Source organism: Megalobrama amblycephala, linkage group LG5 (assembly GCF_018812025.1).
Source record: "Megalobrama amblycephala isolate DHTTF-2021 linkage group LG5, ASM1881202v1, whole genome shotgun sequence".
Lineage (NCBI taxonomy): Eukaryota > Metazoa > Chordata > Actinopteri > Cypriniformes > Xenocyprididae > Megalobrama > Megalobrama amblycephala.
In genome coordinates, this window is record NC_063048.1 from 40,524,575 (window position 1) to 40,550,676 (window position 26,102).

At 36.6% G+C, this 26,102-nt stretch overlaps 1 protein-coding gene across 7 annotated transcripts; it reads left to right on the forward strand.

The window, feature by feature from the left end:
• Positions 1–1,469: 1,469 nt before the first annotated feature.
• Positions 1,470–20,074, forward strand: tmem229b (transmembrane protein 229B). Of its 7 annotated transcripts, none has more exons than XM_048192305.1 (5): positions 1,470–1,805; positions 8,552–8,661; positions 8,779–8,934; positions 14,492–14,598; positions 18,356–20,074. In XM_048192305.1, the coding sequence occupies exon 5, from the start codon at positions 18,387–18,389 to the stop codon at positions 18,969–18,971; it is 585 nt and encodes a 194-aa protein (XP_048048262.1). In that variant the 5' UTR covers positions 1,470–1,805; positions 8,552–8,661; positions 8,779–8,934; positions 14,492–14,598; positions 18,356–18,386; the 3' UTR covers positions 18,972–20,074. The 7 variants fall into 7 exon arrangements, with proteins under 7 accessions (XP_048048262.1, XP_048048261.1, XP_048048257.1 ...); XM_048192300.1 differs by having other exon boundaries at positions 1,477–1,805; positions 14,492–14,593; XM_048192302.1 differs by having other exon boundaries at positions 1,477–1,805; positions 8,782–8,934; positions 14,492–14,593.
• Positions 20,075–26,102: the final 6,028 nt, after the last annotated feature.

Here is a 26,102-nt window from a genome sequence, read left to right on the forward strand (position 1 = left end):
TCGAGGCAGTCTCATTTAAGAAAAGTAACCGTTAGATTTAAAAAAAAAAAAAAGTAAGACCGACATTACAGTATTTTACACCTCATGAGGAATAAGTCACTTTAATTATGATTAATTTTCTTAAAAAAGACATCCTTAAAGGGTTATTTCACCCAAAAATGGAAATTCAGTCATTTATTACTCCCCATCATGTCGTTCTACACCTGTAAGACCTTCATTCATCTTCAGAACACAAATTAAGATATTTTTGTTGAAATCTGATGGCTCAGTGAGGCCTGCATTCACAGCAATGACATTTCCTCTCTCAAGATCCATTAATGTATTAAAAACATATTTAAATCGGTTCATGTGAGTACAGTGGTTCAATATTAATATTATAAAGCGACGAGAATATTTTTTGTGCCCCAAAAACAAAATAATGACTTATTTAGTGATGGCCGATTTCAAAACACTGCTTCAGGAAGCTTCGGAGCATAATGAATCTTTTTTGTTGAATCATGAATCGGATCACGTGTCAAACCACCAAACTGCTGAAATCACGTGACTTTGGCGCTCCGAACCGCTGATTCGACACAAAAGATTCATAATGCGCCGAATGCGCCACATCTTTGAAATCGGCCATCTCTATATAAGTCGTGTTTTTTTTTTTGGGCACAAAAAATATTCTTGTCGCTTTATAATATTAATATTGAACCACTGAACTCACATGAACTGATTTAAATATGTTTTTAGTACCTTTATGGATCTTGAGAGAGGAAATGTCATTGCTGGCTATGCAGGCCTCACGGAGCCATCAGATTTCAACTAAAATATCTTAATTTGCGTTCTGAAGATTAACGACGGTCTTACGGGTGTGGAACGACATGAGGGTGAGTAATAAATGACATTATTTTAATTTTGGGGTGAACTAACCCTTTAATGACATATGCAGCCTTCAAATGCGACCTCCGGAGGACGCGGCCTCCGAATTGAGTGTGTATCACATAAATATTAAGTGTATTCCGGTGTTGTGCCTAATAGGATAGAAAGGTGTTTTTAAAATTTCCGTGAATTAGTTATTTAAAAAAATAAAATAAAAAAAAAAAGTTAAATTATTTTTTTACGCTTTGGCGTAATGACGTCGTCACGTGCCCTAAAATGTTTCAAAAACCCATATTAGGAACGATTACGTTTTATTAAGTGTTTTTTGTAATTTCTTTCCCAGTTTCCAGTTCAGTTAGCTCATAAAAACAAAGCCAATGACAGCGTAATAATATTATTATTTTTTACAATGTAAATGCTACAATTTACAACTATAGACTACTAAAATTATACTATTAAAAGTTTCATACAGTATGTGCTTTAAACAAATTCCCATACAAGTCGATTCACTCGGTTCACTCGGTTCTCGGCTCATTATGAATCAATTCATGCTCGATGGATACGGTTCTTAATTCATTTGAATCAGTGAACAAGAGCCAATCGAACCTATTAAGTCCCATTCATGAACGAAGTCCAGCTTTGTGAACCGATTCAACCAATTCATCACAAAGATCCGATTCTAAAGAACGATTCAATGGCGAAACGGACATCTCTAGTACTAGATAGGCAGCTCACGGTGTTTTGAAACACAGCCGGTGTCTGAGCATGTGCTGTTACTGCTGCAGTGGAGTAAAATATGTCAGTTATCACCGGACAGCAGCGAGAGGAGAGAGAGAGAGAGAGAGAGACGGCCACAAATGCACCGGTTTTCTGTGTAATTCTTTTGTTTTACACCAAAATGAGGCCCGGCTCCTCTAGTTCTACATCAGCGGAAGAATAATAAGGTAAGTCTGACCGGCTTTTACGATGTTTCAGGGGTTTCCAGCATGGCTTATCCCACAATTTACGCTAGACAGAGTCAGGAGTAAACCGGTGTCATTCAGTGCACCTTTCTGAATGTTTTCTCGGACACCAGCTCTCTGTTATCATCACCTAAACAGGCGAACGAGGAAGTCAAATGCTGCCATCTCCATCGCGCACTTCATCTTAAACGCATTCATTTGCGCTTAAATCTAAAATCTGGCTAAAGTTTGACCATTTGCGATGTTGATTCTGCCTATATTGTTTCTTGGTTGTCAGATACAGTACATTGGGAACTTTATTTAACGTCATTTTTAAACTAGGAAATGTAATGTTCCAGATTCACACTGTTATAAATCACACAGTTGTGTTGTTCCGTACAGTGTGGAAGTGTACAGTTGTGTCTGCGCAGGCGGCGCAGCGCTGCAGTGCTCGGTTGTCATGGAGGCCTGCGCTGCGCATCCGAGCGGTTCTGCTGTCACGACTGCGGTATATTCGGTCTTGTAAGAACCCCCCCAGATTTACACCCCCCAAACAGTTCTTATTAACACATCAGATGCGAAATGCGTTCGCATCATATTTGATGACACTTCAGAAATAGGCCGTATTTTGACTAAACAAACCAAAGAGTTCAAGTTCTTCACACATATTGGGGTCACTGGCTATAAACAGACCTTTGGCACTTGTTCCCTCTCAGTCACCTAATATACAGTAGGGTAAATACGACACGTGCCCTTTAAGAGGTCGTTCCGGGATAGTTTTGGATGGGTCAATATTTACTACGCTGACTCTGTCCTCATATCTCATAGCGCTAAGCTGAAGCCCCACTTACATCAGCAGCGTGAGATCAAAGACACTCAAAGCTGACTTGATTAAAACTGGGGATTTAGTGTTTAGTGTGGCAGATCAGCTCCACTGGCTGCACTGCACGCAGGCCACATCTCAATCTTGCTTCTCAAAATAGCATTTAAGATGTGTAATTATGGTAAATGTTGGGTTGTCATTATTTTATTCTTCATGGTGGAATCAAAGTCTTGCTGTGTCAGTCTGTTTTAACATCACTGTGGCTTGGTGCAGTCATGTGACTAACCCTGGCTTATTAAGGCTCTGAAGTTGTTAATCTCTTGGCACTGACCCTGGAGGGTCTGGGACATACTTGTGGTCCTGAAAGCTCTTGGGCTGCTTCATAATCACTTGAAGTAAAAAGTATATAACTGGCCGGGCTACAGAGCGGAGCTGGGTGGTCCTGATCCAACATGATTATTTCAGCTTTAATTCATTTCACAACATTTTTTAATAGTTTTAGTTAAAGGATTAGTTCACTTTCAAATAAAATTTTCCTGATAATTTACTCACCCCCATGTCATCCAAACAAGTCTTTCTTTCTTCAGTCGAAGGTTTTTGATGAAAACATTCCAGGACTATTCTCTTTATAGTGGACATCAATGGACTCCAAACGGTTGAAGGTCAAAATTACAGTTTCAGTGCAGCTTCAAAGGGCTTTAAATGATACCAGACGAGGAATAAGAGTCTTATCTAGAGAAACGATCAGAAAAAATGAAACTGGCGCCACGTTCGTTCCGTAAGTTGAATAGGGAAGGCGTAGGACATACGGCGTAAGCTTTTTGAAGAATACAGAAAGCGGAAGCACGTACAAGGTGATCATTTGTGTTTATAAAGCATATACAGTTGTATTTTTTTTTCGAAAATGACTGATCGTTTCTCTAGATAAGACCCTTATTCCTCATCTGGTATCGTTTAAAGCTCTTTGAAGCTGCACTGAAACTGTAATTTTGACCTTCAACCGTTTGGAGTCCATTGAAGTCCACTATAAGGAGAATAAACCTGGAATGTTTTCATCAAAAATCTTAATTTCTTTTCGACTGAAGAAAGAAAGACATGAACATCTTGGATGACGTGGGTGAGTAAATTATCAGGAAAATTTTATTTGAAAGTAGACTAATCCTTTAAAAATAACAACACTAGTAGGTCATTCCGTGTCAAATCAACCAAATTTTAGAAACCTCCCCGTCTTAAATTTTTGATTTTGTTAATATTTTTATGAAGAAATGCAAACATAAACATGATGAAAGCCAAAATATTAAAAGTCACAGATGTATATTTACTGAGTAATTCACTGTTTTGTAGAGGGGGGTCAAAATGACCATTTTCACCTGTGATTTTGGAGCCAAATTACAGGGGGTGAAAATGACTTTAGAAAGATGGCAGCATCATTATTTTATTTTTACACAGAGATTGGTAGATGTATTAGTAAAATCTGTCGACTTTATCAATCTTTGTTGCAGTATATGCCAACGGTGACAGTTCAAAAAGGGGAAAAAGCACTTCTTGCCCACTTCCATACATACATATTGTTTTTTATTTTCAGAGTTTGCATTCCTGTAACTCTAAGAGTATTAAAGATATCTTAATATCCTTCTAGATTCACATTCTTAATAAACTTTTCTTTTGCAATCTTCATTTTTAAGGCCCTATATAGTTCAGTTCCATATATATTTTGACCCCAATGTGACTCCATGTCCAAACTGTTGAATTTTACCCATTTTTAATGGTCAAAAACCAAATGTGGGTAACTTTTCAAACAGCTGATAGTTAATGTGTTTAAAGAAAAATGTTTGAAGAACAAAATACTGAAACTAGAAATGTATCGTTTCCCTCCATCAAAACACCTGCATACAACACACCTCTCTGAGTGCCAAAAAAGTATTTTTCTGAAGTGTTTCCGTGTCTGCAACTCATGAAGTATTAAAACTATCATTTTAGATTCTGGTTCTTAACAAACTTTCTTTTTGGTATCCATAATTTTAGGTCCCAAAATGGTTCAGTTCCAAAGATTTTGGGATCTCAATGTGGCTCTAAGAGTAAATTGTTAAATTGTGCACATTTTGATGCTTAAAAGCCAAATGTGGGTCACTTTTCATACAGCTGATTCTTTTTTTAAAGATGAACAGCTGAAGAAGAAATGTTTAAACTAGAAATGTATCTGTCAAACAGAGCATTCCTGTCTGAGTGCCATGAATATTGTTTTTACAAAGTTTGCATACCTATAGCTCAAAAAGTATTAAACATATCTCAATATGATTTTTAGATTCTGGTTCTTAACAAACTATTCTTTTAGAAATCTTCAAGGCCCAATATGGTCCAATCCCATAAATATGGGGATCTCAATGTGGCTCCATGTTCAAATAGTTGAATTTTAACCATTTTCAGTGGTCAAAAACCAAATGTGAGTCACTTTGCACACAGCTGATACTTAAAGGGGAATTTCTGAAGAATAAATAATGTTGAAACTAGAAATGTAACTTGTTTCCTACCAAAAATACACTGTAATGGTAAAGTTAAAGCACATTAACTTCCTTTCAAAAGTGTATTTATAAGAATCTATATATGAATCAGTTTCAGGGATATTTGAAAGATGCGATTTTGTTTATGTTAACAACAGTTCAAATATGCAGTATCGCAACTACGTTACTGCATTGACATCCCAAAATCTCTGGGATTGAACCATATAAGACCTTTAAAAATGGAGATTCCAAAAGAAAAGTTTCATAGGAACAAGAATCTAAAATTATATTAAGATAGTTTTAATACTTCATGAGTTACAGACACAGAAACACTTTAGAAAAATACTTTTTTGGCACTCAGAGAGGTGTGTTGTATGCAGTTGTTTTGATGGAGGGAAACGATACATTTCTAGTTTCAGTATTTTGTTCTTCAAACATTTTTCTTTAAATACATTTTTGAAAAGCTGTTTGAAAGGTTACCCACATTTGGTTTTTGACCATTAAAAATGGGTAAAATTCAACAGTTTGGACATGGAGTCACATTGGGGTCCCAATATCTATGGGACTGAACTATATAGGGCCTTAAAAATGAAGATTGCCAAAGAAAAGTTTATTAAGAATGAGAATCTAGAAGGATATTAAGATATGTTTAATACTCTTACAGTGACAGGCACGCAAACTCTGAAAATAAAAAACAATATGTATGTATGAAACTCAAGCATAATCTATGCAATTGTGTTGACAGGAAAAAAAAAAACAAGAAACATTTCTAGTTTCAACATTATTTGTTCTTCAGATGTTCCTCTATAAAAGAAAAAAGTATCAGCTGTATGAAAAGTGACCCACATTTGGGTTTTGACCCCTGAAAATGTGTACAATTTAACAATTTACTCATAAGATCTCCATATCTCTGTAAATGAACCATATTGGGCCTTAAACATTAAGATAGCAAAAGAAAAATTAGTTAAGAACCAGAATCTAAAAGGATATTAAGATATCTTTGATACTTCTTGAGTTAGAGGCATGCAAACTTGAGGCAAAAAAACGTAAGAAGTGTTTTTTGCCATTTTTGAACTGTCACTGTTGGCATATAATGAAACAAAGATTGCTAAAGTCGACAGATTTTACAAATAGACCTACTAATCTCTGTGTAACAGATCCAGATCTCAGGTCAAAATTGTCATTTTGACCCCCTCTACAAAATAGAGGATTACTCAATAAATGATATACATCCATGACATTTAATATTTGGGATTTCTGAAGACATTTATGTGTTTTAACCAGAAAAAAAATCAAAATGTTTAGCCAGGGCACTGACACAGAATGACCCAAGTAGCATTTTCATGATAATATTGTATAAAATAAGCAATCATTTAATGTCCACAATTTTGCATATGTCTCATTTCAGATCATTAAATTGTATTGCATAATAATAGAAATATATATATAATAATATATAATCTGAAAATCACATATCAGTCAACCAATAATTATTTAGCCACTCCCAGTTACTAACAGCTTTCAGCCATTATTGTTTGCATTATGTTTCGTTTGTGCCTCATTAGGCGCATTAAACATGCTAACGAGTGAAACTCAGGATGAATTGTCCGCCCCATGCTGAAGAATTTAATGAAACTGGTTCTGCCTCCATCTGAAACATGATCATCACTTAACAGACCTTATCAGCAGCACTTCTCGTACCTGATGAGGAGAATGAAGTCGGTGTGTGGCCTGGAGCCAAGGTGCTGTCTAGAGTAACTGAGCTGTGTGCGCTATTGATCCATTGCCATTTATATTTGTGCAGAGTGGAGTGAACTCATGGCAAGAGACCAGAGCTCTCAACAGTCACCTCTAGAAATAGCGGCTATAAGAATGCACCGGAGCCGGCCATTCCAGTGCGGCAAAGGATAAAGTTATCGTATATTGTCCCTGTCATTGATGTGCCATTGTTCTCTTGGCAGGTGTGTGGTTGATATCAAAGGAAGGACAGAGTAAAAACCAAACAACTGGGATAGTGTAACCTTTATTATGTCTGACATTCTCATAGTACTCAAATAGGCACTTAAAGGCACAGTTCACAAAAAAAAAAAAAAAACTTTTTATGCCATGCAGTTTTTATTTATGTTCAATGGAACACAAAAAGGAGATATTTTGTCAGGGATTCTTACCATAAAAGTAGTCCATACGTCCATCCTTGTGTGCCGTCTTATTAAATGCATAAGTTATTAATGTTATTTTAGTATTATGTACTAAAATGTAAGTTTTAGTAATTTTTGTGTTTATTTTTTATTCATATTTCAGTGTTTCCCACAGGATTTTGTGAAACTGTGGTGGGTGTGGTGAAAAAAATTACATTTTAAAGTTAAATTCATCAATCTGGTGCACTTTGAGAGTTCAAAGTAAGAAAAAGGTCTATGCATTGACTTGCACCCGAACTTTAAATCTCAGTTTACATTACACTACATAATAATAATAATAATTATAATATTATTCCTATGGCAGTAATAGCCATATATTGTAAAACAAATGCACTGAAAAATAAATTAAACTTTCATAATTAGTTTTATCCTAATTTCTACATGTGAAAGAGATAAACGTGAGCGTTTATTTTGACCTGGAAAACAAGTTTACAAACACGACGTCTCAAATCTAGTGAAATGCTGTGATCGTCAATTATGAAAATGTGAAAATAATGCGTAACTGGTAGCCGCTACGTTCCCAAGCGAAGCGCACACTTCTCTTTTGGCGCAAACAGAGTCTTTTGCGATTTGATAAGAACACAAAGCCTTATCGTGCTTTCAATTTTAATTTGTTTGACAGCAATGATGCAAAACATGACATTAAAGACATTTTATGTTATTATGAGAAGTTTAAATATATTTTCAGGCCGCCATAGTCTAGTTAATAAATGGGAAGCACTGAAATCTATTTGTGGTGGTCAATGTTGATATTGTGGTGGACCTCCACAAATAAATGGGAAACACTGGTATTTTAACTTAAAGGGTTAGTTCACCCAAAAAATTAAAAGTCTGTCATTAATTACTCACCCGTACGACCTTCGTTCATCTTCAGAACATAAATTGAGATATTTTTGATAAAATCCGATGGCTCAGTGAGGCCTGCATTGACAGCAAGATCATTTCCTTTTTCAGATGCCGAGAAAGTTACTAAAGACATATTTAAAACAGTTCATGTGACTACAGTGGTTCAACCTTAATGTTAGAAAGTGATGAGAATACTTTTTGTGCGCCAAAAAAACAAAATAACGACTCTCACTGAGCCATCGGATTTCATCAAAAATATCTTAATTTGTGTTCTGAAGATTAACAAAGGTCTTACGGGTGTGGAACGACATGAGGGTGAGTAATTAATGACAGAATTTTCATTTTTGTGTGAACTAACCCTTTAAACTTATTTTATTTCAGTTAGTTCCCAAGGCAGCATTTCTAAGTACATGGCCATCCACGGGACTCTTCGGACCAGGCAACCTTCTTCCACTGCTCCGAGGTCCAGTTCCGATGCTCATGTGCCCATTGTAGGTGCTTTCGACGGTGGACAGGGTCATCATATTCACTCTGATTGGTTGCACAGCAGAGTGTTGTGACACATTCCTCCCATAACCATCATTCAAATTTTGTGACTTGTGCCACAGTAGACCTTCTGTTGGCTCAGACCAGACGGGATAGCCTTCGTTGCCCTTGTGCATCGATGAGCCTTGGGCACGATGAACATCGATGAACACCCTGTCGCCGGTTTGTGGTTTGTCCCTGCAGTCCGGGAGCAACCCACAAGCCTTGCCGTTTCAGAGGTACTCTGATCCAGTCGCCTTGTCATCACAATTTGGTCTTTGTCTGTTGCTTTGGTCCAACAATTTGGTCCAGTCACTCATATCTTTATTCATGCCCATTTCTCCTGCATCCAACATGTTGATTATGAGAACTGATTGTTTGCTTACCTCCTAATCTGCCCAGACCTTAATATGTGGCCTTGTTAGGAGATGATCAATGAATCATTATGATATTTGCTTCACCTGTGACTGTTCATAATGTTTTGGCTCATCAGTGTATATTTTATTTTATTTCAGCTTTATTTATTTGCAGAAAATGGTAATAGGTGTTTTGGGTTCAGTACATGCAAAGACTATAGAATAACACAAGACGTGTCACTCGTATTGTTTTGAATGGGAGAAAGTGTAAATAAATAAATAAATAAGAGCCAATCGCCGACTAGTAAAGTCATCGCGTCACTTCAGCGGCCGTTAGAATCACCGGTTTCTATAGAAACAGTCAGACGCGCGCCTCCGAAGAGGCATGTAGGTCTGCGCATGCGCATTAGCTTGATCCAGCCTGAAAAAACAGTTTTTTTTGTCATGATTCGAGCGTTTAGAAACTAAATTTATGAGCCGGTTGTAGTTAGATTTCATTGGTGATTTCAAATATGAAATTTAATCGTAAGGTTGGCGAACAGTTTTGGAGAATTTGATGTTTCCCCATTCAAAGAGATAGGAGCTGCATGATGCCCATGCCCGAGAGGCGTTTCAAAGATGGTCGCCGAGTGAAATGACTTGTCTTAAAGGGACTTTGGTACAAGTTAAGCTCAAACAACAGCACTTGTGGTATAATGTTGATTACCACAAAAAGTAATTTACATTTTTTCTTCATTTTATTTTAAAAAGCAAAAAGCTGGGTTACAGTGCTGAGGCACTTACAATGGAAGTGGGGTCAATCCATAACCGTTTCACAAGTTCACACATACAAATAATCGAATAGAGTAAAGAGTATTTGTATTTGGTGTGCTGTCCGACCCAGAGTACTCCTCCACCCTTCCCCATCCCTGGCTGGGATAGGAAAAGTTAAGAGTGAGGATTTGGAGTGGAGGGATGCTGGAAAACTGTCGTTGGACAGAGGTGAGTCGGCTATTTATAAATAGGCCTCCTAGCGCTGATTGGGTCGATTATCTGAACGTCCCCCAAGCTTTGTTAATAAAACATCATTAAAATACTCACAATTTCAATAGTGTCACAACAAGATGTAAACAATATGAGTGTTAATTGGATTGAAAACACAAATTAAGATATTTTTGATGAAATCTGAGTTTTCTGTCCCTCCATAGACAGCTATGTGACTACCACTTTGATGCTTCAAAAAGTTCGTAAAGAGATCATAAAAATAATCCACATGAATTGAGCCGTTTAGTCCAAATTTTCTGAAGAGACTTGATCGCTTTAAATGATGAACAGATTTAATTTAGTCTTTTATTCACATATAAACACTCATCAACTCGCACATCAGTTGTGGTAAACGGAAGCTCAAGCATTTTTGCTTGATGTACGAGAACCAATGAGGTTCATTCTCGTGTTACAACACGTTTGAGCTTCCTCAAGAACCAATGAGGTTCACTCTCGCGTATGAAGCATGTTCTGTTGAGCTTCTGTTTATGTATGCTGTCAATGTTTATATGTTATATGTCAGATTTCATCAAAAAGATCTTCATTTGTGTTCTAAAGATGAACGAAAGTCTAACGGGTTTGGAACAACATGAGGGTGAGGAATTAATGACAGAATTTTCATTTTTGGGTGAACTATTCCTTTAAGATGATTTTAGTGTAAAAAAATACTACCTCTCTTTGTAAAGTTACATCTAATTTTCAACTTCAAAACTTCCAAACTTCACAACGCAACAGAAGAAACCCAAAAAAGACTGTAAAAAATTATTTAAAAAGCTTTACAGCTCAAATAATTAACAGAAGACTCAATAGAAGTGCTTTTATAAAATAAGTGTCACATTTCTGCTTTCAAATCCTCTAAATCCTGGCTCCAATATATAAGTGCCTCACCGTAACCTTCATTTCAGCTTCTTTTTTTCATAAAAGAAAATGAGGGATTTGTGTAATAATAATAATTGTTTGTGGTAATCAATCAACCTAATGTCATGAATGCTGTCGATTGAGCATTATTTGCTGAAACTCTTGTCTATTTATTCAAATTTGGTGCACATTCTTACTGCATATTATATATGAACTTCACATTAATGTATTTTGCCCTCACTAAAAGACTATTTCTTCAACCAGTTCCTCTTTTTATTGGTTGCACATTACACAACGTTTCCCTGTCGGCTAGACAGAACCAATTCTCATCATCCAATGTCATATAATCCAGCACTTTCAGAAGTCGTTCTGTTTTGATGCTGATCTGTGCAGCTGAGCTTGCGTGTCTGTCTAGTATAGTGATGGCCAGGCTGACATCAGTGACTGGCCTGTTCAGGTTGCTGCGAAGGTCAATAGAGGTTTGACAGGAGGCGATCAATAGCAATGCAGACTGCGAGGCCAGTAAATGAGGGGGATGGGATACAAACACAACATGTAAACACCGTAGCATGCATTGGGCTCTGTATCAGACTCTTTTCAATGCCTCCAGGTTGTCCGGATGATTGAGCACTTCTATTGTGGCACAAGAGCTGTGTCTTATCTCAATGCATAGATTAATATTTCATAATGGGCTTTCCATTAGAGTGCAGAATATCACCCTTTTAGCAATGTGTGCTGCACTCTCATGGAGTTACGCTGATAAAACCTTTGGAGTTTTCAAGTATGAAATGCAGTTTTAATCAAGTGTTATTTATAACACCTACAATCTCGTAGTCTTTCTTTTTTAGGTTTAAAAAAAACTGACTGAACAAGTGTCTATCAAAACTGTATTGTTTAAATGACACAGAAACAAAAAATAGTAAAAACAAAAATGTAATTATAAATTTAAAATAATATTAGAACAGTATTATTAAATGTTATCTAACATTTGGGATTTTTTTTTTTTTTTGAATGAATATAAGTACTTATATTTAGTAAGGATGCATTAAAGGTGCTCTAGAATTAAATATTGAATTTATATTGGCATAGTTGAATAACAAGAGTTCAGTACATGGAAATAACATACACTGAGTTTCAAACTCCATTGTTTCCTCCTTCTTATATAAATCTCATTTGTTTAAAAGACCTCTAAAGAACAGGCAAATCTCAACATAACACTGACTGTTACATAACAGTCGGGGTGTACGCCCCCAATATTTGCATATGCCAGCCCATGTTCAAGCCATTAGACAAGGGCAGCCAGTATTAACGTCTGGATCTGTGCACAGCTGAATCATCAGACTAGGTAAGCAAGCAAGAACAATAGTGAAAAATGGCAGATGGAGCAATAATAACTGACATGATTCATGATAACATGATATTTTTAGTGATATTTGTAAATTGTCTTTCTAAATGTTTCGTTAGCATGTTGCTAATGTACTGTTAAATGTGGTTAAAGTTACCATCGTTTATTACTGTATTCACGGAGACAAGAGCCGTCGCTATTTTCATTTTTAAACACTTGCAGTCTGTATAATTCATAAACAGGAATGAAGGTGACTTCATTCTTTAAATCTCTCCAACAGTGTGTAATGTTAGCTTTAGCCACGCAGCATAGCCTCAAACTCATTCAGAATCAAATGTAAACATCCAAATAAATATTATACTCACATGATCTGATGTATGCATGCAGCATGTATGACGAACATCTTGTAAAGATCCATTTTGAGGGTTATATTAGCTGTGTGAACTGTGTTTATGCTGTTCAAGGCAAGCGCGAGCTCCGGGGGAGGGGGAGCATGAGAATTAAAGGGGCCACAACCTATATATCGGTACATATTTAATGATGCCCCAAAATAGGCAGTTAAAAAATGAATTAAAAAAAATCTATGGGGTATTTTGAGCTGAAACTTCAAAGACACATTCAGGGGACACCTTAGACTTATATTACATCTTTTAAAAAGAAGTTCTAGGGCACCTTTAAATTAATAAAAACTGACAGTAAATACTTTTACATTGTTACAAAAACATATTTTTAATTTTCATATCATTTTTTCATATTTAATTAATCATATTTTTTTTAAATAAATACTGTTCTTTTGAATCATAAAAATCCTGCGAAAAAAATGCATCACAGTTTACGAAAAAATTATGAAGCAGTACAACCGTTTTCAACATCGATAATAAGAAGAAATGGTGCTTTGCATAACAGGAATAAATTACATTTTAAAATGTATTCAAATAAAAACAGTTATTTTAAATTGTATTTAGTATTTCACAATATTTCTGTTTTTATTGTATTTATGATCAAAGAAACACATCCATTGTGAACATAAGAGACTTATTTAAAAAAACATAAAAAAAAAAATGTTTTAACCCTACATTTTTTGATTGGAACTGTATATATAATTATTGTAATATATAATAATAATTTATATAAATAGACTTAAAGGGTTAGTTCAGCCAAAAATGAAAATTCTGTCATTATTTACTCACCCTCATGTCGTTCATGTCGATATTTTTGATGAAATCTGAAAGCTTTCTGGTCTCCGATAGTCTGTAACACAATTACAACTTTCAAGGCCCAGAATGGTAGTAAAGACCATTACTACCATTAATTTTACTACCATTTAACATTACTGTTAAAATAGTCCATGTGACTAGAGTAGTTCTATCAGAGGCCAGATAGCTCACGGATTTCATCAAAAACATCTTAATTTGTGTTCCAAAGATGAATGAAAGTCTTACAGGTTTGGAATGACATGAGGGTGAGTAATTAATGACAGAAATGTAATTTTGGGGTGGACTAACCCTTTAATAGACTACTATCAGATTCCCTCAACAATCTCACAAAGGGAAATTTATTAAAATAAAGTTTTCCCTTAACAACATACAGTATGTGCACTTTCATAGCCAATTAATAAGACACTTACTGTATCCATTATCTAATCCTATAGGGCTGCTCTGTATATTTTGCCACTGTTGAGGAACTAAGAGCTTTGCTTATAGTAAACTGAAGATGTTCTTTCCAGAGCTAGTTTGAGTGTTTGTTTTCGTGTAAATGTTAAGCATGCACAGTTCCACCCTAAGATGATACTAGAGTAATATCACTTTTCTTTTTCTTTACTTTTTTGTCTGTGCAAAACTATATTCAATCTTTCAAACTCTGTCATGAGAATGTAAACCTGATAAACCCAGTGTCTCATACATGTGAGGTTACCAACATATAACTTGAAGCTTATATGTCTGGAACAGTACCACTGAAGGGATCATTTGGACAACTTTATAGCTCAAATAGAAGATTTGTATGGAAGAATGTAATTGGAAAAAATACAAGAAGTCCATTACTGTAAATAATTGTTTGTTTTCACATTTCAATTGAAATGACTGTTTGTAGTGATCGATGGCATGTCAGAAGCTTATGCGCCTGTATCCTTTAAAACAAAAGCGGTACTTCACTCAATTTAACAGGATGTTAATGTTGACGACATCTTGTTTTTTTTTTCTTTTTTCATTTCAGTACATGAGTACCACATCGGCATTGACAGCTGATCTCAGTACCGCTCTCCTTGGACTCTGACAGACGGTGTTGAGTGTGGACATTGAGACTGCCAGTCAGCAGGTTGGGTAAAATCTGCAAAAATGACTTTTCCCCCCTCTCTCGTTTCCCTACATAACCTCCCCATCAAATAAATCCTCAGCACTCACAGTACAGGTTATATTAGTAATTGGCTTAGCAGATATATTTTAAATGTGATGGTAGACTTGTGGTGTAAAGGTTTGTGTTCGATCCCAGGAGGTCTGACTTATAGAGTCACCTTGCTTCCCATGATGCCCTTGGAGCAAGACACTTAACCTTCATATGCTCTCAGCTGACTGTCCCTACAATTAGCCTGCTGTAAGCAGCTTTGGCTGAGAAAAACATTTGCTAAATGGCAAGTAACCAAATTGTAATTGATAGCTCGTAATGAGATCGCATTCACCTCTAATTCAGTTTCACACACATCTCCAGCAACAGTTGAATATCAAAAGAGTCGTAATTGCCTTAGAATTGACCAGTCACCTCTACAGTTTCACTCTGATGTTGTACACAGATGAGCTGTTTTAAGGACTTTAAGCTCTCCATAGGCCCTTCAACACATGATACTGTATTTTAAGCTGTGTGGAGTGTGTGTGCGTAATGCATATGTGCATGGATTTACATACTAAGATCAGTTATTTTTTCTCTTATGTCCTCAAGTGACCCCTGTTCGTGTAACTTACATGCTTTTTTCTATTGACCGCCATTCAAAAGTAGCCATGTGTTTTAACAAAATAAAATGTTTTGCTAGCAGTATATAAATTGGATTTGTTTCATTTTAGTAGAACATATTTTACCAGTGGCAATTTTGGAGAGTCCTTTTACATTAAAGATGCCACTAGCAGGAAATCACAAGCCTCTGGTTGTAAAAACCACCGTGATTTTTATTCCTGATGAAATGGGATAATTTTATGTTGGTTTCTGTTATATGTATTAACTCAATACTACAGGTTTTTAAACTATAGGAACTTTTTAATGTCATGTTAAAGGTGCAGTATGAGATTTCTCAAAATCGTAGTTGAACACTTTATTGCTCCGCCCCGAAATGCACAAACACGCAATGCAAGAGTGTCTCTTTTATCATAGGAGAAGCGAAGCAAAATAATGCTTCGCGAAAAATAAAGCAAAGATGAAAATTACACAAATATACTTTGTATTTAATTTCACTTTATTAGCCAATGTCTTTGCTGCTGACGCTTCAACGATCCAATTCAATCATACTAATAAGCAAAAAATGATTGCAGTTAAACATCACATTTGTTTCATTTTTATTTTGTTTTTATTGCTGCGCCCTCTACTGTACACGCATGAATTTGCATTTTCTTCAGCCTGAGGCTTATTTCACTTTTGCTGTGAAAGGGACTTAAAATTCTTCATTAATTACTCACCCTCGTGCCGTTCCACACCCGCAAGACCTTCGTTAATCTTCAGAACACAAATTAAGATATTTTAGTTGAAATCCAATAGCTCCATGAGGCCTCCATAGGGAGCAATGACACTTCCTCTCTCAAGATCCATAAAGGTAACACTGCTTCAGGAAGCATCGGAGCACAAATTAATCAGTGTATCAAATCAGCTGTCCGGAGCGCTGAAGTCACGTGATTTCAGTCATTGGCAGTTTGACATGCGATCCGAATCATGATTCGATACACTGATTCATTTATGCTCCGATGCTTCCTGAAGCAGTGTTTTGAAATCGGCCATCACTATATAAGTCGTTATTTTGTTTTTTTGGCGCACCAAAAATATTCTTGTCGCTTTATAATATTAATATTGAACCACTGTACTCACATGAACTGATTTAAATATGTTTTTAGTACCTTGATGGATCTTGAGAGAGGAAATGTCATTGCTCCCTATGGAGGCCTCACGGAGCCATCGGATTTCAACTAAAATATCTTAATTTGTGTTCTGAAGATTAACGAAGGTCTTACGGGTGTGGAACGGCATGAGGGTGAATAATAAATGATATTATTTTCATTTTTGGGTGAACTAACCCTTTAAGTTTTACCAAAAATAGAACTTTTATTTTTTATTTTTTGTTATTAAAACAACATGCAAGCTCAGCTCAGGTGACAAAAAGTAATGCAAAAGTAATGTAATACATTACTTTCCATAAAAAGCAACTATGCAACACAATAAGTTACTTTTTTAGGGAGTAATTCAATATTGTAATCCATTACTTTTAAAAGTAACTTTCCCAAACACTGCTCAGCATCCTTTTTCAGGCCTTCCTGCTTACTGTAGGTCTCTCCAGGGCTGGAAAACTTTTATAATGTTAACGCAGGTCCTAAAGCCCTTCTTTTTCCAGTGATATTCCTCTGAACTTTTCGCTTTTTTTAATGTGTCTCTTTCTATAGTCTTTCTTCAAATCTCCCTCTTGCTCACTCTCTCTCCCCCTCCGTCATAAGTGGACACGCTCCCTACTGCTGATTGGCTACATGTTTGTTGTGGTGCTCGGTCCGATCCACTTTCAACAGTGTTTCTCAAAAATCATTTACTGCACCTTTAAGGCCCGTTCACACCAAGAACGATAACTAAAGTTAACTATATTAGCATCCACACAATATCGTTCTGTTATTCTAAGCGCATTCTTGTCTTTCACTTTGAATGCTCGGGCTCATTACAACAGGATGGATTCTGATTGGCTGTCAATGGTTTTATCATTCATCAGCTGGATAAAATCATTCTGAAAGTCGTTCCAATGATATCGGTTCTCTGTGCCGTTATTATTATATCTGTGGTGTGAACTCTTCAATTCTTTAATATTGAGAGTGATTTTTAGAACTACATCTTTATTGTTATCTTTATAGTTATCGTCCTTGGTGTGAACGGGCCTTTAGATAATGCCTTCTGCCATGGTCACACTAGACTACGGACTCGGCAGTGGTCATGATATGACGTCAGACTATGCGACATCTTTTCCAAAAATATAAATTCAACATATAAATTATAATATTAAAGGGTTAGTTCACCCAAAAATGAAAATTGTGTCATTTATTACTCACCCTCATGCCGTTCCACACCCATAAGACCTTCATTAATCTTTGGAACACAAGTTGAAATCCGATGGCTCTGTGAGGCCTGCATAGGGACACTGACATTTCCTCTCTCAAGATCCATAAAGGTACTAAAAACATATTTAAATCAGTTCATGTGAGTACAGTGGTTCAATATTAATATTATAAAGCGACGAGAATATTTTGGTGCGCCAAAAAAAACCAAAATAACGACTTATTTAGTGATGACCGATTTTGCTTCAGGAAGCTTCAGAGCATAATGAATCAGCGTATCGAATCATGATTCGGATCACTTATCAAACAGCCAAACTGCTGAAATCACGTGACTTTGGCGCTCCAAACAGCTGATTCGACACGCTGATTCATTGTGCTCCGATGCTTCCTGAAGCAGTGTTTTGAAATCGGCCATCACTAAATAAGTCGTTATTTATTTATTTCAATATTCTCGTCGCTTTATAATATTAATATTGAACCACTGTACTCACATGAACTGATTTAAATATGTTTTTAGTACATTAATGGATGGATCTTGAGAGAGGAAATGTCATTGCTTCCTATGCAGGCCTCACTGAGCCATCGGATTTCATCAAAAATATCTTAAATTGTGTTCCGAAGAGTAACAAAGGTCTTACAGGTGTGGAACGGCATGAGGGTGAGTAATAAATGACAGAATTTTCATTTTTGGTTGAACTAACCCTTTAAATCCAAAATGCTAGTATTCCATTTCGAAGCCTTTGTTGCAGATTATGCAGATTTGTAACACTTTTTTTTATACTTTTTTAAGCCTAATAACTCCACATCCACATAAAAGGAAGATGATCACCATGGCAACCACAGTGACCCCTGAGCCACTTACTGCCCTCTCTCGGTGGTACCTGTACGCCATCCACGGTTACTTCTGTGAAGTCATGTTCACGGCTGCCTGGGAGTTTGTGGTGAACTGCAACTGGAAGTTTCCCGGCGTGACGAGCGTGTGGGCGCTCTTCATCTACGGAACCTGCATCCTGATCGTAGAGCGCATGTATCTTTGTCTGCGGGACCGCTGCAATGTGCTGCTTCGCTGCATCATTTACACATTGTGGACATACCTGTGGGAGTTCGGCACAGGTTTGCTGCTGCGGCAGTTTAACGCCTGTCCGTGGGACTACTCTGAGTTTAAATATAACTTCATGGGCCTGATCACAGCAGAGTACGCTGTGCCTTGGTTCTGCGCCTCCTTTATCGTCGAGCGCCTAGTGATACGCAACACGCTCCGGTTGCGCTTCGACGAGGTTGTCGAGCCCTGCCAGGCTGAGGAACAGTCGGACAGAGGCGGTGGAGGAGGATCAGGCAGTGGGCGGAGAGAAAGAGGAGCCAGAGCAGGGGCAACCAGCTCAAACGGCTACGTGAAGGTGGATTGAGGAGGTTTTCAACATCTTCTCACCATCTCAAACCTCCCGTCACCCATGACTCTATCCGCACATCTCAGCCTCTTTCCCAAATGCTTCCAGGGAAAGAGTCACTCGGAGACAGTTGCGCAACTGTGAGGAACTTTCTGATTTATTATATATCGTCCAGCTGGCGTGGAGGGACGCTCATTTGCCACCTTATTGCTCAACATTTACTGTCCTCACTTCGGGCGAGTAGCGGTTAAGTTCAAGGTTTGTCAGTAGGAGTGGTGCCTGGTGGCAAAATGAGAACGAACCCTCCACCTCTCCCACCATACCTCCCAAACCAGTCCATCCACTCTGGGAGGGGACATACAAAATGACTTGTGTTTCCTTGTTCCAAAAAAAAAAAAAACAACCTGTGAAAACCAGGAACGCAGACACATCACTTGTAGAGAAACGAAAAAGATATATATCAAGTGCTTTTAAAAAAAGCAAGTCCTTTTAGATTATAAACAGTGTCCATGATGTATATGGTAGTAGCAAATGCAAGTAACTGTTAGGATAAAAGCTTACCTTTTGAATGTTAGTTTGTGCTATTTATTAATATCTAAAATGTAGTTAAGAAATGTCATGATAATATATTAAAAATGTATTGTATATATATATACTGTATAACCTAAAGCAATGCCTTGTACTTGAATTTGGTGTTTTTTTATATTCATCAAAAAATTTCAGTGCTTGAGCGTGCATGAAAGTTGTCTTCCAGGAGATTTTTTTTCATACTGAAACTGATCTTCGATGTTGTGTACTATTTATTTCCTCCATATTTTTGTTGTTTTATTTTCTCATGGAGATGAACACACAAAGGAGTACTGTATTGTTACATATATAGAGTCCTGGTGCTCAGTACTGAAACCATGAAAACATCACAGCATCCTGTGTTTTCACTGGAGAGAATGTTGTTGTTGTTGTGTGTTCATGAACTGGTGCTAGATTCTCAAGGAATTGTTTTGAGGGATCTAACAATGGTCACGATAAAGGCATTAATTATAGGTTCACTAACCTCAGGTATGTCAATGTTAATTATTTCACCTCCGTCTCTCATATGCCATTAAATAATGGATGAAAATGAACAAAAATATTGTGGTGAATTTTTTAAAATGCCAACATCACCTTGGTATTACCCGTATGGTTACAGTTACAGGTTGTGGATATGCCAGAACGTTTTGCTTTACTGTATTTGTTATGTTGTTTTTGACCAAACAAAACTGTATTAAAACCACCAATTTCTGAATGCAAGTCCTGTCCAATTTCCCATCAATATTATTGCTTATAAAACATTTCTAATGTGAAAAAAAAAAAAAAAAAAAAAGTCTTAGGGGCCGTTTTTTAACCCAACTATTGTTTAAAAATTATTATATAGCTGGCTTAAAATGTACCCAAATGTGCTAAACTCTAAAAAATGCCGGGTTAAAAACAACCAAGTTGGGTTGAAAATGGAGAAACTCAGTGATTGGGTTAAATGTTTGCCCAACATGCTGGGCAGTTTTATTTAACCCAACTATTGTTTAAAAATTACAATATGACTGGCTTAAAATGAACCCCAAATAGATTGTAAATTTAAAATCAGACACATAATTACTAGAGGCAACAATAATAATCAAAAGGTGAACATTTATTAATATATTTTTTATTGTTTAATTATTATTGTTCATTTATTAAACATATAAATAAATGTTCATTAAACATTAATAAAATATGTCTTGAACATATTTTGGGTTCATTTTAAGCAAGACATACAGTATTTTTTAAACAATAGATGGGTTAAATAAAACTACCTAGCAGGTTGGGCAAACATTTAACCCAACTCTTGGGTTAAAACAACACAATTGCTGGGTTTGTCTATTTTAAACCCAAATTGTGTTTTTAAACCAGCATTTTTTAGAGTGCACTTTTCCATTGTTTTTCTACGTCAACACGCACTAGATGGACGCGTTTGACCGTTGCGTTAGAGTCTTGAGTCTTTTGCAGCATCACGCATGACATGCCGTTCAAAAAACAATCAAGTTAACATCAGTTCGACTTTTAAAAAAATTTCGAGACCTTGCATTTTCCCCCCATTCCACTGCTGTTCAAAGCCATTCTGTGTGAACGAGCCCTTAGTCTTTATCTTAACCTTCTACAAAATGTGCAATATAAATATTACATGTTATTTTCAAAGCTTTGACAGTTGTGCATCTATTGTTCTGAAGTTCATTGTGAGGTCACAGCGCTTTGCATGTCTGTCTCTTTGCTGTATGATTGTCATATTTATAAATTTTAAATGATTATCAAGTGCTGATGAATAGAGCTATTCTGTTCCCTTGAAATTTCACGTGTCCTGTTTGTAAGCGGTGTGCTGCCTTTGTGTTCCTGCATTGTAATCACACTCTATAATGTCATAATACAGATCAGGCCTTCATGCGAAGAGCATTTCAACAGAGGATCAGCAGTAATGATGTTCCTCAATGCCGTCTATGTCTGTTCACCTCGGCAATGGTAATTTGATGAAGGAATGCAATAAGTGTTGTTATTTCAATTTCAAATGTGCAAATTTAAACAAATAAGACCATGCAACATTTTCATACACTAAAAAATGCTGGGTTATTTCTTTTAACCCAAATGCTGGGTTCAGCCTGCTGGGTATTTTTATTGGGTTATTTTTCATATTTTTACCCAGTTGCTGGGTAGTTTTTCTATATCTCAGCTGCTGGGTACTTTTTAATGTCAATGAACCCCTCGCATACATACCCAGCACTGGGTAACCCAATGCTGGGTAGTCTGTATCAAACCGGTTAAAACTGGATCTTAATTTTGTTCTCTGTTCTGAGAGAAAACTTCCTGAGGGGAAATTCCTGAATGAAATGAAGGTTTATATTACATTGTATCCTATCAAATTATTACTATACAAAGAGGAAAACGTCTGTAGTCTCATATTTGACTTTTTTGTTTGTTTGTTTGTTTATGTACGCCGCAGTCTGCTTGGAACGCTAGCCTTCTACAAACGCTAGCCTTCACCGGATCTACACTCAAAGCGAACAACAACAGGTGCCGAATTTCGACCCCCTGCCAGATCATTACCCCCCTAGTATTGAGTGACGTGCAGTGGTGTTCTGAAATGAGGAGGCACAATTTTTATTTATTTATGAATCAATGCAAATTCATGTGCATTACTCTTAACGCTGACACATCTTCCTTGTTAAATGAACGTTACTTTACATCAAAAAATAAAAAAATAAACAAAATACAATTCTATTTTGTAATTTTACATTAACAATGTATTGTAATAAATGTTCTATTTATCAAGTTAGTGTTTTAAGCATTTCTACATTCATTCCAAAATAATAACTAAAGGCAATAATAATTTAAACAATATATTTTATTTGTGTATTGATGTTTTTCTTTTTAATTGTCAACTTAGGCTATTTTGGATCATCAGTCATGGTCCGTAAACACCGTCTGTCACAGACACGAATTGTATTTTTAATTTCACCAAACTGATTGCACTAAAAACCCCACAGTCATCATGCTTTCAGTCCATTTCAAGTTTGATTTTGACGTGACCTAAAGCGGCGATATCTAACTGGGTGATCTGTTTACTTCCTTTTCAATTAGTCTTGCCATTGACGCCATTATTTGTTCATTCAAACTGACGCGCGGAACGAGCACGTCAACAAGAGGCGGGATTTATCGCACAAACCAATCATATCCAATCATAACCAATTACATCCATTCATAGCGCGATGGAGACATTGCCCCAATTCATTCTCAATTACCCCCCACAAAACTCACCGCACGCCGAGCCGCCGATGGTTTTCTATGGTTTTCTATGAGTGGAAAGGGAGGCATGACTCCATAGACTGTAAAGCATGACTCCTGCTGCAACTTTACCTGCGGGTGTCGCTGTTGGGCAGTGTTCCTTAAGAAATACGAGTGACTTGCGCTCGTTTTAATGTCATAATTTGTAATATTTGTGTTGTTTTATATGTAATATGGATTATTTTCTCATCCTATTTTTTTTTTTTTTTTTTTTTTTTGAGGAGGCACTGCCTCCCTTGCCTCCTTGGAGGAAACGCCCCTGGTTTAGGGGTAGGGGTTAGGATTAGGGGTGGGGTTAAGATTAGGCAATCAGGTAGCGACTTCAATGAGGTGTTAATAATTTAGGAGGGGGTCGAAATTCTGCACAACATCGGCGCCACCATTGAAGTTTCACGGCCGTCAAACGAATGCGCGACCAGGGCTGAAACACGATGCAACATGGCTGTTTTATATATGACAAAGTTGCTGTGCGATCCACAGACTATAATAGGAGCGCTACATGTTGATCTGTGCACTAGCGTCGCAGTGGTCGCACTGCGTTTGACGTTTGAGACTTAAACGTCTGACATTTGAGATGGAATATGAAAAATGAATATAAGATTGCCATTTAATGAACTGGAACAGCCTGACACCAGTTTTCTTTCCACAGATTCTCATTGGCTGCCATTTCTGCTCCTGTCACATCCTAAAACATTTACTATGTTTTGGAGTATTTTATGATTGTAAAAGAATATTGTAGGCTATATGAATTGTTCAAGTCCTTTATGTATAGAGAGATTTTAGAGTGCATTGTTTAAAATTAAAAACCAATGTCAAATTGACCCAGCACTGATTAAAAAAACAACCTAGCATATGCGTTAATGTGTAAAACCCAGCTGTCCAATATTTACCCAACGCTGGGTTGCCAAATAACCCAAACTGGGTTGTTTTTAACTCATCATTTTTTAGCGTAATGACAGTTGTTGTTTTTTCCCCCAGTTTATTAAAACAGTGATGGTTTGTCAATGTTGAATGGTTTGACAGTCACCCTTTTTATGCAAGTAGAATCACAACAGCTAAGAGACTGAAAGAAGATGGCCTTGAAGATGACCAGTGTGTGGCAGTGTTCATCCATTGCTGCTGTGTCCTGAAGAGAAGTAGTTTGTTGGATAGGTGAGTAGTACCAAATTTATTGCAGACCTGACATTTGCATGGGAAACCTCATTAAAAATGTTTAAAGGACAAGATTGCAGCGGACATCCAAACTGATTTTTTATTATGAACATAGGACTGACCTGAAGGAAAATGCTAAATCTTGAATGCAGGTAATGCACTCGGTCACTCCATATCTCTCTCACAATACTCTTTTACAGAATGCGGTAAGCTTTAATGAACACAATCTATTGAGAACAAACATATGTTGCTAAGAGTAGTTGCTAAGACACTCGGTGGCGCAGCGATACATGTAATGCGTCAGTTGTATGTTTTCGGGAATTTTACAATGGCTTCGAACGCGGCACAGCCAGTCAGAATCAAGGGCTGACACTAACCATTTTATAAAATCTTTTCGATTTCCACAGACTATCATCATCATCATCATCATCATCATCATGTGAGAGACCCCCATCTTAAAGGATTTGTTCACTTTCAAATGAAAATTACCCCAAGCTTTACTCACCCTCAGGCCATCCTAGGTGTATATGACTTTCTTCTTTCTGATGAACACAATCAGAGATATATTAATAAATATCCTGATGCATCCAAGCTTTATAATGGCAGTGAACACAGTTCACGAGTATGAGCTGAAGAAAGTGTCTCCATCCACATCCATCCATCAAAAACGTGTGCTCCACACGGCTCTGGGGGATTAATCTGAAGCGAAGCGTTTGTATATATATATATAAAAAAAAAAAAAATCCATATTTAACAAGTTATGAAGTCAAATATCTAGCTTCCACCAGACCGCCTCCTGAATTCAAATTACTGGCGTTGCATCAGTTCTGTAAGTTGAATAGGGAAGGCGTAGGATGTAGCATAAACTTTTTGAACTGCTAGAGTTTTACACTTTCTTCATAAGTTGAATATGGAAGGCGATCTGGTGGAAGCTAAATATTTGACTTCATGACTTGTTAAATATGGATTTTTTTTTACACAAATGCATCGCTTCACTTCAGAAGGCCTTTATTAACCCCCCGGAGCCGTGTGGAGTATGTTTATGATGGATGGATACGGATGAGACGCTTTCTTCAGCTCATACTCGTTTGGTAACGCTCACTGCCATTGTAAAGCTCGGATGCGTCAGGATATTTATTAATATATCTCTGATTGTGTTCATCAGAAAGAAGAAAGTCATATACACCTAGAATGGCTTGAGGGTGAGTAAATCTTGGGGTAATTTTTATTGAAAGTGAACTGATCCTTTAAGATAGAAAAGGCAATTATATACTTATATTTGGAACAATTAATATTATAAATGTGTGGATTGTGTTAAATTGCATTTTTTATATGTACTGTTTATACTCATTTTTTTTTTTTTTTTTTACAAATGCTATTGATTTCCCATATTCATAGTACCACAAAATCTTGCAAATAATCCATAGTCTTGAGTGTTCAGATTTGAGCTTTTGTTGGGCTCGCACCATCTAATCAATGAGATGTTAAGTGCACATGCGCTTCTCGAATCTGCTAAAACTCCAGCAGCGAGGCGGTTATATAATCTGTGCACTGAACTTGTAAATGCAGGTCAATCTACAAATGTGATGCTGTCACTTGCTCGCTAGATGGCGTCGTATCACCACAAAAACCTCGATTTGGATCCTTTACCAACAAGTTGAAGAAAATTATTGCTTCTGCCAACCTACCTCAGTTACTATAGCAATTGTTACAAATCATTACAACATGTTTTTTTTTTTTTTTTTTTTTTTTTTTTTTCTTTTCTTTCAGGTTTATTTTGATGACAGCAATTGCTATGATACCAAGTTATTATAGTTGTATAGTAGCCACCATAAATGTAGTTTACCATAATACATTTCTATATTTTTCTACACTTTTGCAGTTTTAACAAAATCTCAGATTTCATTAAGTATTTTTCAGTGCATATGGAGTATGTTTTGGTGTCTTTCAGAGAATATCTTTAGGCTATGTGAGCTATTTCTGTGTCAGACTGATCCACACCTCATATCCTCGTCAGCGTGTGTCCTACAATGGTTTGAATCTGTAGTTTACTCTATGAACATGATATCTCAGTTCATTTAGCGGTTTTTGCTTACTATCAAAATACCAGAGAATTTAGGCCAGATTATACAATTTATGATAATATTCATT